General features: G+C 35.6%; 1 protein-coding gene and 2 long non-coding RNA genes across 5 annotated transcripts in view; 1 reads left to right on the forward strand and 2 right to left on the reverse strand.

Annotated features, from left to right (window-relative positions):
* Window positions 1-20,104, forward strand: part of LOC101736103 (SPARC-related modular calcium-binding protein 1) — a 31,836-nt gene that overhangs the window by 9,541 nt on the left and 2,191 nt on the right. For 2 of the 3 annotated variants that reach the window (XM_021350490.3, XM_038021769.2), the window contains 8 exons: window positions 10,300-10,353; window positions 10,711-10,916; window positions 11,724-11,850; window positions 13,316-13,414; window positions 15,244-15,356; window positions 15,643-15,835; window positions 16,524-16,617; window positions 17,703-17,959. In XM_021350490.3, coding sequence (XP_021206165.1) covers window positions 10,300-10,353; window positions 10,711-10,916; window positions 11,724-11,850; window positions 13,316-13,414; window positions 15,244-15,356; window positions 15,643-15,835; window positions 16,524-16,617; window positions 17,703-17,959 — 1,143 coding nt within the window. The remainder of the gene's footprint in view (window positions 1-10,299; window positions 10,354-10,710; window positions 10,917-11,723; window positions 11,851-13,315; window positions 13,415-15,243; window positions 15,357-15,642; window positions 15,836-16,523; window positions 16,618-17,702; window positions 17,960-20,104) is intronic. The other variant, XM_062669507.1, reaches the window with a different exon arrangement.
* On the reverse strand, window positions 546-9,234 carry LOC110385854 (uncharacterized). Its single transcript, XR_002431108.3, has 4 exons — window positions 9,076-9,234; window positions 8,827-8,956; window positions 880-988; window positions 546-644 (listed from the first exon to the last, which is right to left on the reverse strand). It is a non-coding gene; the product is annotated as an uncharacterized LOC110385854 (long non-coding RNA).
* LOC134199195 (uncharacterized) lies at window positions 19,083-20,097 on the reverse strand. The gene is made up of 2 exons (XR_009973577.1): window positions 19,757-20,097; window positions 19,083-19,493 (listed from the first exon to the last, which is right to left on the reverse strand). It is a non-coding gene; the product is annotated as an uncharacterized LOC134199195 (long non-coding RNA).

Consider the following 20,104-nt stretch of genomic DNA (forward strand, 5'->3'; position numbering starts at 1 on the left):
GTATGCCGCCACGTGACTAATAAACTTCTAGGAATAAAAGTGTTAGGGCTAGCGACGACGGAAGACGGCAATCCTGTGTTATTCACTAGCCAGGTACCTACCTACATAACTATTATCGAATTAAAGGTCCGTCTCACCGATTTAGCTTCCTTGTAAACTAAACTCAATCATAGAAACGTGACGTTATATTGTTTTAAAAACACATTCAGTATTCGTTATAAAGTAAATGGTTTCGTGAAGAGTCCCTCAAATCGGTGCCATTGAGAAATTAACGATTAAATTACCGGACATTGTCCGAGTCCAAACTTTGAAACTAATTTGGTTTGCCAATACACTTAGCAAATATACATATTTGAAAACTTATGACTCCTTACAGAGATGTTACATGTTATGCTGCGAAAGTCAACAAAGGCACCTACCTATTAGATGTCATGTTCTTCCGATTCCTGGCATGTCTGCGTATGTGGAGTTTTAGACAAAGGGTCATCCTACGCAGGGCATCGCCCGGCGCTCGTTCTAATATAAACTTCCTCAACACTCACACCTATTATAATTGACATTTAATTTAAGTGAAGCAATGTACTACAATTTAGGTTTATTGGTCCGTCGAATTGTCTTCAATGTTTCAGTGTAATCGGTTTGTTCTAAAAAAAAACGATTCTTCATTAATTTCAACTTACAATAAAAAATTAATTTCCTATCCCTTACATAAGCGTTAGCACTGCATATATTAAATTGAAAAAAAAAAACATTTAGCGCGCATTTTTCGCGCTCTTGTGTGACGCAGCTTGCAAGAGACGTCCGCAGAGTTCTTTCGTAATTAATTTGCGGGTCAGCGAAATCTGAATCACCAATCGAGAGATACAGTTTGAAGTTTACCTTATTAAACCAATACTTTTTGCGTCCTCACTATGAGAGTGCATTGTCCACTTTTCGGCATCCGAAATAATTAAGCTATACTCGTATCTATTCGGTTGATGCAGCAGACCTGTCAAAAGGTCGAAATCAGGTCACTCACTGGTAATTGCTGCCTCATTCCAGATCTTGTGTTTGAAAAGGAGAACGTATACATTTATAAGTGGTGCTATAATAAAATTTTATAGTGAGTTTTATTGTTGCAATTACAAGAAAACAACTGTTAGTATTTTTCGGTACTTTGATTAGGAGAATATTAAACGCAATTATTTATATTCTTAACATTTCTACAACACACGTTTCAATCGGCGTGATTAAATTAAACTGGATATGTAGACGCATACCAAACTTGTTATGTTTAAGATATTATGTCTGTAGTTCCTTAATTGTGTTTAACATCGTAAAATATATAATTATTTTATAGCTCACATTAAACCTCCACGAAGGTTTTGTGAATTAACTTTGATTAATGTTCTGTGTTACGATGCAAACATTGTTTTTTTTTTACCATAAATAAAACTCAGGTAAAAACGCACGCGTGAATCAACCGAGAACCCCCGTGACTTGGTTTTGCACTTATAATATATGTAAATTAGATGCCATTCGTTACAAAGATCTATAAATGTCGTTTAGCCAACGATGCCGGAACATCTGACCCCTAAGTTGGTTTCGATAAATATCCGATATATTTAATTTATGTATTATAGTTTATTGATAGTTTAAAATAAAAGAACTGTAAAAATATATAATTCAATTATAACTGAACTGAGCTAGTGACGATCGAATAACATGCCATTACCCGCTTGTAAAGATAAAGAAATACGTTTTCATTCTTCTTTATTGGTGTGTCGGAACTAATCGTATTAATTTTATGTTCCGATCTCGGGTGTCTGACCATTTGATATCCATTCGGAATACGTAAATGACAAATGAAGTGAATTCGAACACTTAAAACGAAACTTATTTTTATTAGTGCCCATTCGATGTTTTGGGCAATTAAAACTATAATAATAAAACAGGAACAATACTTTCAAATCTCCCACAACACGCGCTCCTCGAATTTCGAGGCTTAACGTAGCTTCTGTTCTAAGGGAGAAAGGTTCTGTTTTAATAATATAAGTATTTTAGTTGTATACAACGTTGACAATAATATTATTGCATGTCGTCAATACAATTACGAGGAAAAATAATAATTACCACAGATGGAATTTTGACAACGGTATAATCTATACTAATATTATAAAGAGGAAATATTTGTTTGTTTGTTTGTATTGAATAGCCTCGAAACTACTGAACCGATTTAAAAAATTCTTTCACTGTTTGAAAGCTACACTATTCCCGAGTGACATAGGCTTTTTGAAAAACATCATTTTTGTTAAAAATTAAGGATCCTTACTAAAACTCCAATAATGTAACCCAAGGTATTAAAAAATAACCTAAAATATTCTTTACATCACGTGCCCTGCGAAAACTATTGATGATAGAATAAAATAATGTACTACGACTTTGCAGAACACATTTTTATTTACAAAAAGTGTCGCGACAGCATATGTCTAACTGTTATATTTATGCCGTTAAAAATAAAACAACGTCAAATACCGTTGGAATTTTTGTTAAAGACCCGAGCAGAGCCGGAGCGGGCCGCTTGTATATATATAATAAATCGAAATTCAAAACAAATTGCGCGGCAAGAACTGCATAATAATATGGTCACTATTGGATGGACATTATTCCATTCGCATCATACAATAAATTTATAAGCCTTGTGTTTTGAAACACGTTACATTAGGAATGTGACAATATCCTCATGTTTTATAAAGCACACTTATTATGTGCATAAAGTTTAAATACGATGATGGTCCAACAGTTAGTTTGTTACTTTGCTAAAACGTGAAATATTACATGCCGCCATGTTTTACAAGTCTACCGTAAAATATACCTAAATATAAGGTTAAATTTAACAATTTTTCTGTAGAATTTATATAGATGTTTTTATATAGATTTATGGCTAAGGTGGGTGGAGGTGATGTAAAACGTAAATACCGCCATCAACCTTGAGACAAGAATTCTGTAGTCTCATTTTTAACAGTACAAGGGCTGCCCCACCCTTGAAACCGAAACACATTAGTGCTTCACCGCAGAAATAGACAGGGTGGTGGTACTTTTCCTTGCGGACTCACAAGACATCCTACCACCAGCAAACGTCAAATCGATGTCTCCAATGAACACTACTCTAAATCCAAATTCGCGAAAATTTCAAAATTTTGAGTTAGAGTAGTGTTCATTGGAGGCATCGAAATATTAAAGGTAATTGTTGAATATTTCAACTCTACGACCACATTCGAAACATTTCCAAAAATATTTAATTATTATCTTCTTCTACGAGTGATATTTTGCACGAAATGTAACTCAGTATTCAGTATAAAAAAAAAAGAGATTATACTATCGGAACGCGTCAGATACTAGCTGTCTTCGTAAATGTGTCGCGTAAATGACCGTTTACGAGATATGAACCAACGTTAAGACAAGTATTTGCTCAGTTTAGCATATAAATATCGTTTTTCGTTTATATTAGTATAATATTTAATAGTTTTTTAAGTTTAGAGAACACACTCTATACTTAGACCTCCGTTTAGATTATCGATATATTAATACGTGAAGCAAAAACTTTGTATCCCTTTTTACGAAAATTGCGCGGACGGAGGAGTATGAACTTTTCCACACTTATAGAGAATATAGAGAAGAAGTGCATAATGCTTTTTTTTTTTTAAATAATGCACAAAAGATGTGTTATATCAATAAAGAAAACATTACGCATACTACCATGTATTTGACACACACATGCTATTTATTTATTGTCAAACTTTTGTTCTTGACGTCTGTAGTCAAATTGAGAATAGATTAAATATTGTTTGTCTTTATTAATTTTTTTCTTTAGTGTAGGTAGTCTTGGCGTTAAAAATACAATCATAATAGTGTACAAACTTACAATTCCAATTAATTATAGTCGAATTTCGACTACTGCGGGACCTCTAGTAAGAATAAATATACTAACACCTTATAAATATTAAGAATGACGTGACTAAGAGATTCGTTTGACAAAAGTCGTAAATAAACTAAATTCGAAATGCATCGTCAACGCATATAATTTCGCTTAGCATTCTCGTACAGTCCTGCCTTTGTCGCGCTTCGAATTCCTAATTAGTAATCCGACGAAAGCTGAACTTAAATTGGAATATGAAATAGCACCATAAAAGTTATAACTTCCCAGAAAGCCTCCAAGACAAGATCGACTCGAAGCTACTTGCAATAAACGTAAACTATCCGATATCCAATTTCTTCATCATTGTCGAAATTTAGTTGTGCATACCTTATAGGTATTTTTATACATTTATGTTCCTCGTGTGTACTTTGAAATTTCAAAAACCAAAAGAAATCAGTTTATTCCTTGAACTATTAAGCTCTGTTCGGACTAGGCGAGTATTTTAGTCGAGTACCGAGTAATTTAGTAGCTAAATGTGTCTGAGCACCAAAAATTTAGTCGAGAAGGTTAGTAAATAATTTAGTCAAGTCAATCCATTTTGTTCTATTTTTTCGGGCGAGTAGCGAGTAGTTTAGCCACTAAATTACTCGGTACTCGACTAAAATACTCGCCTAGTCCGAACAAGGCTTTAGATCTATTTCAAATCTTATCAAAATTACAACTGACATTATGTTCTGAATTTATTATATTATATAATTGAAAAGCCATGAATCTAGTGCAACGATTTAAATATCAATTGAAGATATTAAAAGGCCGGTCAGCCTATTCTTGCCGAAAACAAATCATCAGATCTGATTCCAAAAGTGAAATAGCTGTTATTCTAATATGCAGAAGTTTAAAATCCGTTTTTACATGCTCACTGGAGCCCACAGACATTACAGTGTGCATGCCGCTACCCATTTCGAGACGTAAGGTCTAAATCTCGACTATAACGTTTTGTATCACGACTATCTCACCTGATCCCACCTATCCCCCATATGACTGCTTCGCGGCGGAAATACGCGGGATTCTGGTACCTATCCGTGTGAGTTCACAACTCGCCCTACTACCAGCAATTGCAATATGCTGATTTAATGATCAGAGAACGCCCAATCTGTGATGAATCCCTTTAGTCACGTTTTTCGATACCCACTTGAAGGGTGGTGTTATATTAGGATCTTGATCTGAGTTTTTTATATAAAATAATCAGAGATATAATCAAAAAATTGTCGCTTTTCGATAACTGGAAAACATTAGAAACAATTATATTAGGAAATATTTGGTAGTTTAAAAAATGGATATTTGGATTTATGTACACAAAAACAGTTTTACTACATCATCATGCAACGTTTTCCTTGTAGTATTGGAAATTGAATTTGACTAAATTCCAATCTCAATGACTGAGTGTCATTGTGACTGTGCAAAAGACAATGTTCTAAATATGGTCATTAACTTATGTAATTAAAATATACATGTACGTCATATAATTGAAATGTACGTCACGACCTATGTACAATTTGTTAATTGCTTCTTGTTTTTCTTTAGCTTAGGAAAAATATTGAGTTACCCAATGTGGAGATCTTTTTCAACTAAGAATACCGATTAGCTTGAATTTGTTTGAATGCAATTGGCCAAGTTTCGAGGTAGCGTAGTAGTAAGTATCAGATTATTAGACATTGAGCAATGTAATTTTAAAGCAGGATTGGAAGTAAAACTTTTGAAATCGATTCGAATGTAACGTTTCCGTGATTATTTTGTTGTGAAATAAGTGATATCTTCAGATACGAAACGTGGTAATTACATAAATGCGAAACAAAATCGCGCGTAATGATCGCTCGTAGCTCGATGTGTTTGTGTTTGACCGGTACCGTCTGTAACAGATAAGTGGCGTCTTGGATCGATGTTACCGTTTATTGTCATATGGTGACCTGGATGCACAGAGATAAATACCGCTTTGATTGCTTATTGACGATCTATAGATTAATTTATTGCTTTTATTGCTTTTACTCGATAAAGTTAAAGACAGGAAATCGAAAACATGTGTAAAAATGTTTCAATATAATCAGCATTTATTTCGTTCAACAGATTGAAGACATAATTGATTGGTCATTAATTACAGACGAATTTGTTATGAGTACTGACTGAAACAAAGATTTTTTTAATACAAACTCGGATCGATCCATAATATTCGTGGTGATTATTCTTAAAATGTATAATAGAAGATAATCCGAGCAGTATGTAATTAGCTTACGTGTATTTCTGTTTAAATAAACGAAAAGTTAAAATAAAAACACATAGGTACATATACCCGAAACTCCCAAACAGATGCGGCTTGTTGAACTCATAAATAAACTATCCATAGCAGTTATTTTAGTCTGTAACCATCTATTTTGAAAGCGACAAAGGTTCAAATGTTTCTTAGAAAAAGAGGATCGCGTCAGACAGCCCGTCGCCCTGGTTACAATGGGCCACACTTTTTTTCAAAGGCGAGAATCCGAGTCGGCCATGAGATTCAGAAAAAAAAAAGTTCCAGACGTTGCGCTTCGAGAGAATCAATCGGTATACGCGCTCGCACCTTTGATGTTTTATATTTAGCTACGGTGCCTACCTGAGCAACAAAATTAATGAAGTCGTTAGGGAAGAGTTAAAAGAATCAACTGTTCATCGCTCATTTGTATGTTTACGTACAAAATACTTCAACGCGCGAATACCTATCAAGACAACGTTTTTAGCACGAGAACTCGGCAGCCTTCCTGATTGTTTATATCCTCAAAATTGCACTCATCTAGTACTGAATGTTTATGCAAAACGCAGTCCGTTATTATAAATTGCTCGGTTTAAACATAATATAATCTTCTTAGAACATCGCGATAAAGTAATGGATTAATAAATTCTAATATCTAAGTAACATCAGTCACGCAGTTTTTTTTAATGATTAGCCATTAAATTCATCCAAAATTGTACTAAACCGGAAACATTTTGTTTTTAAAATGGGTTAGCTCTAGAAAGGGCGCCGCTTTGTCTACAGACCGAGAACTCGATTCAACACCTTTATTTTATTTAGAAATCCAACGCCACCGGTTACAGAGAAGTAGTTCCATAGGGATGGGAAGGATAAGGCGAGATATTAATAACAGTAAAACTTTTATTTGTGATACGGTTTAACGTAATTGACATTTTAATACAAAACAATTTAGTACAAAACGCTTTCTTTTGTAAAATGTATTATGAAAGTATTTTTATTGGAGCTGTGAATGTTATGATACCCACTTGCGACCAGTCTCGGTTTCACTGCGTCCATTCATATGGCCTCGATTAAATATGTACAAAGAAGAAAATTAAATCTTAAACCTTACTGATTATGAAAAACCGATCATAGTTTTGGTAAAACTAAATTAGTGTCTACGAAGGTATTGTATACAAACGGTGCTCTGTTTTATAACCTGTAAATGTAATTTGGACTTAAACTTGAAAATGATTTCTTCGATATTATTTTTAATTAGAATAAAATTAAATTTTTTATTATTAAAAAAAAACCTTTTAATACCTACCGGATAAAAAATTAAATTACAATTTTTGTATCCTGGCGATGACTGTTCAATAAATCTATGTATTTATTTTTGGTTTAAATAATCATACTATTTGTTGAGTACATAGCTAAGTGGGGTCTATAAAATATTATTGCAACCGACTGACGAAGCCGCTTTCATAATTTCCGACAAATCGAAAATTGGAAACGAAAAACCCATATGAATTACAAAATCAACTATTCGATATAAAAATTTCCCATCTGTTTGAATTCACGCAGCTGAGTTTGGAAAGTGTAAAAGTGAATAAAGTAATTGTGTAATAACCAACAGGGCATAATATAATCTATGTTTAATCCGCGGTAAGCGACCTATCGGTACCGGTTTTTGCGCTGCCTAATGATGTACATCACTCGGGTCCAAGACCGGTCGGTACCACCCCCCGCCTCCCGCTCCACCACACACTTATAAAAATAAATCACTACGCGCAACGGCTGCACACATTAATGCAACTGCTTATTAACGTATTATCTATGAAATCAGGCGTGTTGGTGTGAACGAAATGACGATCGTTATCATAAGGATGGTTATTTAAAGAAATGAAAACATTGAAGATAGCCTCAAAAGACCATTGGAGCTTATTTAGATGCTAATTAATAGTTATGTTCCTTTTCTGAATGTCTTTAATGGATTTTTATTTATTAATAAAAAATAATAGTGAAGTAGGTAAATATTATAATCAGATCAATTAAGACAACATTTAATATCGCGTTTTTATTGATATTGTATTCATCCTCGCGTTTCGAATAGGTACTATACAGTTTTCGTAGTCACGGACGAATCAGTCATTCGTCATTGTGACAATATGGGAAAATACATTATTTCACAACAATTGACTTACGTCTTGCGTATGTATTATTGTGATAAGAAATATATTTTTTTTTTCCTTTCTATTTATTGAAACATTTATTAGTGCGGCTTGCGTTAGTTTATACGAATACCATATTTAAACATCAAACTCATTGAAAATGTTCTTCATTAAGGATAATTAAAGTGATCCTCTAAACATTGTGACCGGCTTCTATTGTTTCTATGTTCTATTGAGACATTAGCTTTCTCCGTGTAAAAATTAGCCATCTTAACGATATGTCTTCGGCACTACAAATGTGGTTCTCACTTACATCTTCTCAAGAATCGTTAAAACATTTGGGCCGATATTTAAATATATATACAAACCTGAAGTTCGATAATATCCAGCTTGTACCCCCGATGAGAAGTTTCCACATAAGGATAAACTTATAAGGTTATATTTATAAAAATATTAGATATTATATAAAAAAACAAAAAAAATGTTCAATATACCGTATTCTTTCCTTTCTCTTTCCTTCTCTTTTGCTTTCGGACAACAGTGCTTCGGTTTTTTTCTTTCACTGCTGTGATCGCCTTTTTAGTACGAATATTTGAATGGTCTGATTTTTATCTTGATCTGTGACTAATAGGAAACGTTTAAATGTATGTGTACTTGGTACATAAATTCAATAGCCCGGTACTACACAAACATTCGTCTAATACCAAGCGGCTTTCAAAGTTTTAATTCAGTTTCATGCTTACCTACATTGTGTAACGCTTCGCCTTAATTAGGTTCGCTTTAACATTCCACTTCACTTAAATATCATAAGAATATTTAAAAAAGATAGACGTGAACATGAAAAATAATAATTTTTAAATCAGAATGACTGATTCGAAATCTAATGCTATACTATATTTGAATATTGTTTTATTGTTTTTATTTCGTTATTTATTTATGGCCAGTGTTTATTCATAAATAGTATTTATTTTATTGTAACAGTATTTATAACACTGGCCATTAGAGCGTATTGTGAGCTCACAGAATTAGACCGATAATCCTGTCATGTGAACTCGTCTACCTAGTTGGAGTTAAATTGAAACTTCAAACAGATACATGTGCCGATTTGGCGCGCTCAGAGAAGATAACGTTATATAACCAGAAAACATTATATTGGTATTTTTAATCTCAGCCTATAGCTGTCCACTGCTGACCATGGGCTTGTCCAGCCGATCTCTAGTGCGGCCGCTCTGTTGCCACTTGCATCATTTATAATTTAAATTAAGAATACAATATGTACTCTATAACAGTAGTTTGTTTTATCACAATGAATTCCTTTTTTAGCTACTTTAAGTTATATGTATATCGCCGCTTAATGTACTGTCGATAAGAGCTATCGATATAACAATACTTGCTTAAATAGTCTATCTAAGAACCGAACAAAAGTTGTATTCAAGGAACTACATGCGTTTTTTTTTTTAATATCTAGAAAAAAATTGCGAAAATGTTCAATTTGGTTCGTGTGCTTTATTTAGCTTTTTTATTAGCAAAATTGACAAATTAATAGTCACGAAAACCTTCTTACAACCTAAGAGACTTAAATTAACGAAGTTAAACTTTTTTTAATTACTATTTTTTACTAGTGGTAGGACGTCTTGTGAATCCCCACGGGTAGGTACCATCACTCTGCCTATTTCTGCCGTGAAGCAGGAATGCGTTTCGGTTTGAAGGGTTGGCCAGCCGTTGTAACTATACTAACTATACTGAGACCTTTCAATTTATATATCAAGGCGGGTGGCGGTATCTACGTTGTAGATGTCTATGGACTCCGGTAACTATTGAACCCCAGGTTCGTGTGCCAGGGCCGTGAGCTCGTCCACTCACATAAGAAAAAAAAACCTCAATAACTCAAATAAACCCATTTTAACAGTAAATAATCGATTATTAGTAGAAAGTTTACCTTAAAACACTAATTTATTTTCTTTCAGGTAAATCACACGCAAGGCGGCGTTCTTCGATTCGCGGTCAACGTAACAAAAAGAGTAAGTAAAAATTACGCTTACATCTCAAAGAAGGTAACGGAGCGCATATTGTGAGCTACGGTAAGCACTAATACTCGGTTGCAACAGAAAATTTGTCGTTACTGTCTACCCACCGGCAGCTGTAAAAGTTTCTAAAAATATATGATACTATATCACGTCATAAATAATGATAAGAACCTATGAAAATACAAACGAATTAATGAAATTTGATACATTTTTCTTTTGATATTTGAAAATCTAAACTTTAATGTCGATTCGTAGAATTAGAAACTGACATTTATAAATGACAATGCTATGACATTTATAAATAATGATAGCTCAATTTAGGTAATCATTTAATGAATAGCCAATTTGTAGGTTGCACCCGGACTGATCGTGCTTTGTTCAACGGGAACTTGATTAAAATATTTAATGGAGAATACGAGAGGATGCGGTCCGAAGCCAGCGGTCTCGCAACTGAATCAAAGATCGTAGCTGAGTGGAAGTTCAGAGAACTGGACCGAGATAAAAGCGACTCACTCCAAAAGTCCGAATATAGGGGACTGAGGAAACTTATCAAGAAGGTAAAATATTTGATTAGCTTATCTATACGCTCGACTATTTAGTGATTCAAGTCACCTTCGTTCATACACGATCTAGATCTTTTTTTTCGTACCTACGCTGATAGCCTTGAGAGGCTATTTCAGTTTCACCCTAACATGTAGGTGAGCTCACGGGGCTCAAACCGGAAGTGTTTTTTTTTTTATTGCTTAGATGGGTGGACGAGCTCACAGCCCACCTGGTGTTAAGTGGTTACTGGAGCCCATAGACATCCACAACGTAAATGCGCCACCCACCTTGAGATACAAGTTCTAAGGTCTCAAGTATAGTAACGACGGCTGCCCCACCCTTCAAACCGAAACGCATTACTGCTTCACGGCAGAAATAGGCAGGGTGGTGGTACCCACCCGCGCGGACTCATAAGAGGTCCTACCACCAGTAAACTAAGTTACTAACATTGGCCCTAGCAAGAGCAGTGCTTCACAGAATCTACCACCGGATCGGAAACGCGACCCACTGAGAAGATCCAGCGAGAAACTCAGTGGGCTTGGATCATGTTCATCGCATACTTGTATTAAGGCTTATTGCAAGTACGCACGTACCACCATCTCACCTATTTCTAAAAACTTTCCTCTGGCTCTGGAATGAAATCCTCTGCACAATATTCGCGAAGGGCCATGACATGCCCTTTTTGAAACGAAGCTTGAAAGCAGTCCTCGGCGGTAGCTTCTTGGCTCGTTACAAATGAGGATAATAATAACAAAAACAAAAAAAACATTTTTTTAAATATTTTTTTTATGGTGATGATGATGATCTAATGATGCCTTCAGGTAGTCAAACCGAAGCGATGCGCCAGAGCTTGGGCTCGTGGCTGCGACGGGAATGGCGACGGCGAGATAGCCCGGGCCGAGTGGACAGCCTGTTTACTAGCAAACCCGGAGCCCCCTACACCGGATTGTGAGTAATTTTATTTGAGATCCCGATAAGTTTAACTTTACCGTTGCTATGACATACATTTTTTTTTATGAATGTTGGATTATTTGTGGCCCAGAGGCCTTTCCAGTTTCACCAGGACAGGTGGGCGAGCACGGGCTCAGCCAGGAGGCAACACACATATTGTATATTTATTAGTCAAACACATAAAAATGACCTAACGGATTTGAATGGAATTTTATAGTTTTTTTTTTATCTTTTGAAATATGATGACCCGGGAAACGCCGGGTATATCTAATATATTAAATACGAGACTGTTTTCTCTATACTAATAGATTTATGAATCGACTTATACGTAGGTACATTATTGACATAGGCAAAATTTTTGCACTTCGGTTTGTAGAACGGGACAGCCTTTTAACACTACAAATGAGGCCTCATGTCTCAAATTATGAGTGAGTCTATAGGCTTCGGTAACCACTTAATACTAAACGAACCGTTAGCTAGGTCACACATCTGTGCGGTAAATAAAAAATGTCGCCTGTCGCGTTCTTTCGAGCATGACGTGTGTTGACGATTTTTTTTTGAAATCGCGTTATCTACTAAATATTGCATTAACGTGCCAATAAAATTAGTACGCTGTGTGATTTTTTCAGTTTTAGATTAACTAAGATATATGTTGCTGGTAAATAAAAAATATCGCCTGCCACGTTCTTAATAATAAGCCACAAATAAAAGGCACGTGTCATTTGATATTTTTTTTTTATGTTCGTGCTTTATGCTAACTATTGCATTAGCGTGCCAAAAAAATAACTGTGTGATTTTTTCTGTCTTAGATTAACTAAGATATCTGCGGCACTAGGACGTAAATAAAATTCATCGTATTACAAAAATCCCACGAAGATGCTATTTATAATAAACGTTTTAGCTTATTATTTATTCAGAAATATATATTTCAGAAAAATATAGTTCTAAATGATTGAACCTATCTTTAAGTCATTGTTTTATTCGCACTGCTCAATGAAAGGGCGTCCTAACAGCCATTTGGAACAGTTTAAATTGGGAATAATAATGACCAATTATTTGCAATGCTTCAGGCTACGGCCGAACCCGCATTAAGTTATTATCATTAAACCAAAACAGAATACGGCTTGTGATAGAAAAAACATCTCGAACGTGTTCCAACTCAGTAAACGAGTTTCACTTTCTTCCACAAATTGACTTTGATGTCTCTATTAATTTTTTATTTATATTAACTAACTACCTTCTGAAATAATTTCTGTTTATACGATTTAATTAATCGCGATTTTTGTACGTCATTTTAAAGTGTAAAGTGAAATTATTAACTCGTTTACATTAAATCCCTTTGCTGAGACGATTTTTTTTTTTTTAATTTCAAAAATTGTTCCAGATATAAAATGAATCGCACACGATTCATTGCTTTAAAATTAAATGTTAACGTGTGTGCAAACATTATAATAATATATAGTTTCTCTCCGTTTCTTCATGTCATTGAACGCAGACGAGGACAGCGGTCCGGAAGTCGAGCCTGATTACGAAGAGGAGCCGCCACCGGACCCGAGTTCAGGTACCATCTGATAACGCTAATAAGCCGGATTATACGCCCATTGTGTCTGTATGCACACCCGTTGACCCGAATACGACTGGGAGATTTAATTTGTATGCTTCATTAGGAACGACGGCCAAAACAGCTTTCATTGATCATCTCTCTTTTTTTTAATGCCTTTTGTTAGGCAGACGAGGATACGGCCCACCTGATGGTAAGTGGTCGCCGTCACTCATGGACATCAGCAATGCCAGGGGCAGAGCCAAGCCGCTGCCTACCATTAAGCACTCTTAAGTGTTACGTTCTTTTTTTTTATCCTTCCTATGCTGATAGCCTTGAGAGGCTATTTTAGTTTCACTTTAGCGTGTAGGTGAGCTCTTGGGGCTCGAACCGGAAGTGTTGCTAACACTGGCCCTAGCAAGAGCAGTGCTTCGCAAAATCTACCGCCGGATCGGAAACGCAATTCACTGAGAAGATCCGGCGAGAAACTCAGTGGGAAATTCTCTGTAACATGCTTTTGGTATTGCATAATATTTTAAATTGCAGTAATAAAAATAATAGTTTTAGGAGTTGCGGCATTTCCTGAGCGCTATAACGAGATTAAAAAGATGGCCTCAGGAGTTGGCAGAAAATTCTCCTTGTTATTGCTGAATATTTGACGTAAATTTGCTCGACGTTCACACTGTGTGTTATAAACCGATTATATTATCGAACCTCATGAAAATCACAAAGTGAACGCCGTCACTCACCGTGAGACATGAGTTCGAAATGTCATAACTTTATCACCAATGCAAGGAGTTTCTTCCTTTTCCTTTATATCATGACGCCCAGTCGCTTCTATCTTTAGCAAATTAATCAAAACGAACTATTTTATGGAAACTAAACACTTATTGTAGAATTATTAAAAAAGAAACGTCATCAGATCGAATGAACAATAAAAACAAACGCTCCAATACACAAACACCATCCACCAAAGAGGCGGTACCCATTTCTACAATCTTTGAAAATGAAAAATATTAAAACAAAAAATTATAAATGGTTCTAATGCATTATAAATACTAGGTACAACCATCATTTTTAGGATGAGATTTTCTTAAATAATTCATACAAACGTCACAGAATATAATAGGTCGTAACCAAAGAAAAACTTTAGAGAAAATTAGATCCAATCGCTTCTGAATTCTACAATAGTTTCGAATTATATTATATAATACTCGTAATCTTAGTAAAGTATCTTGAAAACTTCAAATGCTTTCAAATTACTCCTAAAAGTCACCTCCCTCTAAATATATAATATAATTTTACGGTAAATATTGGTATAAGTTTTATTAAAGTGCATGACACTTTAATAAACTTAGTAATTAAAATAAAAATAGAATATAAATTGTTTTCATGTATGACGATAAATTTGTAATTTTGATTTAGCAGTAATGCCGGTAATGTGTTCCGCAAATAACGATTATTATGATGATGATATTAAATTAAATTCATTTATACACGAGTGCGTGTTTTTAAGATTAGAACTTAGCCAAGTCACTTACGCAACGCACAGCTTTTTTTTATATTAGATGGGTGGACGAGCTCACAGCCCACCTGATGTTAAGTGGTCACGGGAGCCCATAGACATCTACAACGTAAATGCGCCACCCACCTTGAGATATACGTTGTTAGGTCTCAAGTATAGTTACAACGGCTGCCCCACCCTTCAAGCCGAAACTCATTACTGCTTCACGGCAGAACTAGGCGGGGCGGTGGTACCTACCCGTGCGGATTCACAAGAGGTCCTACCACCAGTAAAATAGTAAAATAGCTTATCTCTTCTACACTTTATATGAATGTTCTTCTTGTAGTGTTACCAGGTATGCGGAACTCATTCGCCCCGGACGGCTCTGACTCGGACTCGAGGAGAGAGGACGAAGCCAACGACTGCTCTACAGACCGTCAAGCTGTTCTGGACGAACAGGTGGAAATGTTTGTTTTGACTAGTTCCCTACATTTTCATCACTTTTCATGTGACGGCTTAGCCTGCGGCGTGTATTGCAATTAAATTCCTAATCACTTTTTCGTAGCGTGCATTTTTGGCTACACATTGACTGGCGGAATGCTTTGCAACGCGAAATGAGCGGCTCTCATTGTTTTCTAAAAGATCGTGTTATCAGTACGTTGCGAGTGTGCACTTATGCTAAACGCGAATTGGACGTTCCCTCCACTAGTGATAATCCAAATTGAATTCTTACTTTGTTCATTAGAAAGCAGGTGGTGCCGCGCTGTATGTACCCGAATGCACTGGCGATGGACGTTATGCTCGCGCTCAGTGCTACAGGTCAACTGGATACTGTTGGTGCGTCCACCAAGACACGGGGAAACCTATACCTGGTTCTTCTGTAAAGGATAGACGACCCGATTGTGATGCCGCACCACAGCACGCAAGCCCTATGAGAGGTGAGTTGGAGAGTGAGTTACGGTTGCATGGTGGCTTATAGTGGCAACCTATCTCTTCCCGTGGGTGCCGTGAAAGCTACTAAGGATTCGTAGAATAGGCAGCTGTATGGTCTGAATTATACCAATTACCAGTATGCTGCGTTAGTCAACCGGCATTTACTGATGATAAAGCGTACCTACCTACTGTGACCCCATAAAACATGGTACGAACACATTTCCTATTTCTATGGTTATTGCCATAATGAATATTAATATTTAACAGGTTTTCCTTACGATTTTAAGTCTTAATGAGTACCTGACATTTCAGCTCTGTTGCAAGCCCCATGATTATGGGTTGACACTCACACTATCCAATATTATTTAAAACATTAACTATTTTTTTGAAACGAATCGCAAATCCATTTGTCGTTGGTTAGTGGTAACACGATAAAAACCTCTGAAGTTTCAACGGCGCCTTATTGCCCAAATAATAATACGGACAAGATCTCTTAGATGAGACAGGGAGCGACAATCTCGTACATATTTAGTCGAGGAACCAGAGAAATCCTGCGCTAAATTTTTACTTCTAAATTACTCATATAATCCGATTTATGTTCAGACCTTTGGCGTGGGCGCTAATGAACTAATCTGTCGGTGTGGGTGTTCATTAATGTTCGGTGCGTTTATAATACTATCATCGGTTTCCCAGGATGCCCTGAGCCTACGAAGGCGGCTTTCCTGAAGGAGCTGAGAAGTTTCTTTGCGTCCAGAATGACTGCCTCGGGAAATGGAACAGCACCCGGGTACGTTTCTTCTTAATAATTATAATTGCTCAAAATTAAAATGAATTGTAAGCAAATTAATTTCATCACGTCGCAAAATCTAAATTGTATTGTTTATCTCATTATTGTCTATTCGATAGTCGGAATATAGGTTTCCTTGCGTTTTCATTCAAACTACATATCCTCGTTTTAATAAGGGCCTTTTTTTAATGAGGAAATCGCCGGACTTCCGCCATCCGCTGGGGATGGAGGGCGGGGCATGTCGAGAGTCGAACTGACTAAAACCTCCTGTCGCTCAACAACCAACGTCAAAACCTCGCATGAGAAAGAACTCATGAAAAGGCAAAAGGGGGAAAGTGAAGCGTTTAGTTCGGAGCACATCTCTCCCATCACCCTCCCCCTTAATAAGGTCCTAAACACAAAAAAATCGGATTACGGTCAGCTGTTACAAATTACAACAGATTAGCTGCCTATCTAGTGTAGTAAAAAAGTATATTCTGAAATGTATCTTGAATTAAACGACAATTTAAGTTTGAACCTATATATAATCATAATTTAAAGGTCACAAAACACCATACTCTTTAGTAAGAGTCTGCATTGATAATTCTGCTGTTATTAGGAATAATTCCCCTTGGATCGCATCATTCGTAACGCTTCGCGCTCTTATGTCAATGCAGTACAGAACACAGTCAAACATTCCCGACTCTGTCATGGGACTTGGTATGATTTTTCCAGTAACGTCTCGACGGTTCGATTTCGCTCATTTAGTCTCTATTACTCGTAGAAGATATCGTTCTAGCGATATGCGGTGTTACCGCTATTGGGCGAGAATTAGCTTTTTCAGAATTTCACAATAAAGCATAGATTATGTTTGTAACACGATTTTTTTAATTAAAAATTAACGAGCCTTTTTCTTATCTATTAAAAAAAACATCGAAATGATTTATGTCTTTTTTTATTTATTAGTAACAAAACAAAAGTAAAAATGTAACACAACTAGAGTTTAAAACTTGCGGTGGTACTGATTATGGGCGAATTTCAATCGGTGAACGTGTACTGGGTATTTATAAATCTGCTAAACTAATAATTTAGATATTAAATTACAGAGACATGGTGAAATGGGGTGCTTCAAGGGAAGAGCAGGCCGCAACGTGGACTTACGTGATGCTTGACAAAGATAAAGATAAAGCTTTAGAACGACGAGAGTGGAAAGCGTTTCACCAGCTGATAAACAGCGTGGACTCTCTGAGGAAGTGCGGTAGGAAGCTGCCTCGCTATTGCGATGTCAATCACGACAGCAAAATCAGCATCACAGAATGGATGGCGTGTTTGGAGGTCACCCAGGTCTCGCAAGGGCAGACAAGTGAGTTCAATCCTCGTTTGCTTCAGTCATGGACCATTTCTACTAGTTTTTCAAATGAGTCAGATCCCCTTAAAGTTTTGGATATTGTTGATGAGCAAAGAAGGAATAAAGAAAATTTACTGGTATTTTAAGCTCTTCCCGGTACCACACCGTCCTCTGTGTTATTACTTTTACTTTTTATAGCTGTAGATACGCAGATGAGCACAAAGTAGTCACCGAAGCCCATTCAGGGCACAATGCGGACGTCTCCACCAACATTGAAATATCGTCTTCTCGCATTAAAACTGTATAATCTCAAAACTTACTAATTTTACAGGAGAGTGTTTTAAAGGTTTAACATGTGGTATTTTTAATATTAATCATCTTTAAAACATTTATTTTTTATTTTTTACCAACTACATTATCTGTCTTTTAAAGTAAGATAAAATTATCTATTAATTTTGATAATAGTAGTCAAAACATAGATAAACTAAAAAAAAACTAAATCTAAACTACGCTCTTGTGACAGTATTTATGAGAAAAATACTGGTGATACCAAATGATTCCGCATATTAACTCAATTTCGTATACTTTTGGAAATTGTACACTTTTAATGCGAAAAGACGACATGAGATCGAAGTCTCTCTCGAGTTCTCAAACCTTCAAATAGAACGTATAATCACTAAGTGGAACACGATCTAGTCTTAGAACGTTATTTCAATGTCAAATAATGTCCTACTACTACATTAACTATTTGATTTCCGGAAGGTAAGGTTAGATCATACACGAAAAAACAATCAAGTAGTTACAAGTGTGTCCATCATTATTTTGTGTCAATATGTATGATTTAAATCACTAAATGAATTTTTGTATTTTTCATACCTCTTATTCCTAACAAATGATAACGCATAATGTGACTAATATTTATTAGTGTATAATTTACGGATACAGTTGTTGCAAAGTACGACTGCGCGCCGACCTTAGTTGTGTGAGTGACCAATCTGTATATGCGTCAATGTAGGCGTGAGAGCACGTACGGTTAGCAAACAAAAATTCAAGCTACGGCTTTCACTATTTTTTTATATTTTAAGTACTTTTTAATTTACTTATTAGGAGTGGTCAAATTAAAAAATAAACAACAACGTACTTTACAACGGTACTTTATATCTAACTACTAATTTACATAAATAATAATAATTAATTACACGTAGAAAATTAAAATAAACACAAAAGAAATGTAATCCTAAACAATAACTTAACTCTACACAAAAGAAAAGGCTCTGTCATTTATTATTAGTAATAAATCATGTTCATTTATATCACTACCTTCATTGAACATTTCTACACTGTCACTCTCATCATCATTGATGGCAGCTCTTTGTCTTGTTTTAAAATTGCAGTTACAATTCGTTTACTGATCCCTGTAGCTTTAGCGGTACGTTTCCGTATATATTAGCCAAAGGACTCACAAATCACAATTATCCGTATTGTTCGCTTTCATTAAATTATACTCTTCTTGAAGAAAGTGGTACACGCGGGCAATAATGACAAGTCCCTGGAAACAGTAAATGAATATTGTTAATTGATAGGTATTGTTTTAAACATTAATTTGTTATGAAACTTTTTTGATACGACTATTTCGAGAAAAAAATTAAAAAACCAAACGCGATCCACGAACCGAACTTTATCGAACCCAAAATCTATCTTTGCGTTCCCTTCGTTGCGGGAATGTTTTTATTATTCTATATACGTATAAATTACATGTCATGTAGTAACTACATCGATATTTAGGGACAAGTTTAATAAAAAAAAACTTACCTCGCCATGAATAACTGCGTTTTCTTTCACTTTTAATATTTGTCATGTTGACCGTACTTCGTGAACAATAGCAACGTGGAGACAATAAGTACAAGTGAATCGAGCTATGGTTCACTCGCTACGCTACTAACCCTGACTGCTCAGTCGGGTATACACATTAACGAAAATGTGTATTTACTATTACAACTACAAATAAAGCCCACGCGCGCTCGTACTTTGCAACAATTATAGTTCGTTGCATGCTTTGACCCTAAATGACGTAATTTTGGTAAAAATTAGTCAATTTAGCGCGCTAATTTATAAACTAGGAACTGTCCATTTGCCTGTACACATCTCTTGTTTTTTTCA

The sequence above is a fragment of the Bombyx mori genome, chromosome 1 (genome assembly GCF_030269925.1).
Source record: "Bombyx mori chromosome 1, ASM3026992v2".
Lineage (NCBI taxonomy): Eukaryota > Metazoa > Arthropoda > Insecta > Lepidoptera > Bombycidae > Bombyx > Bombyx mori.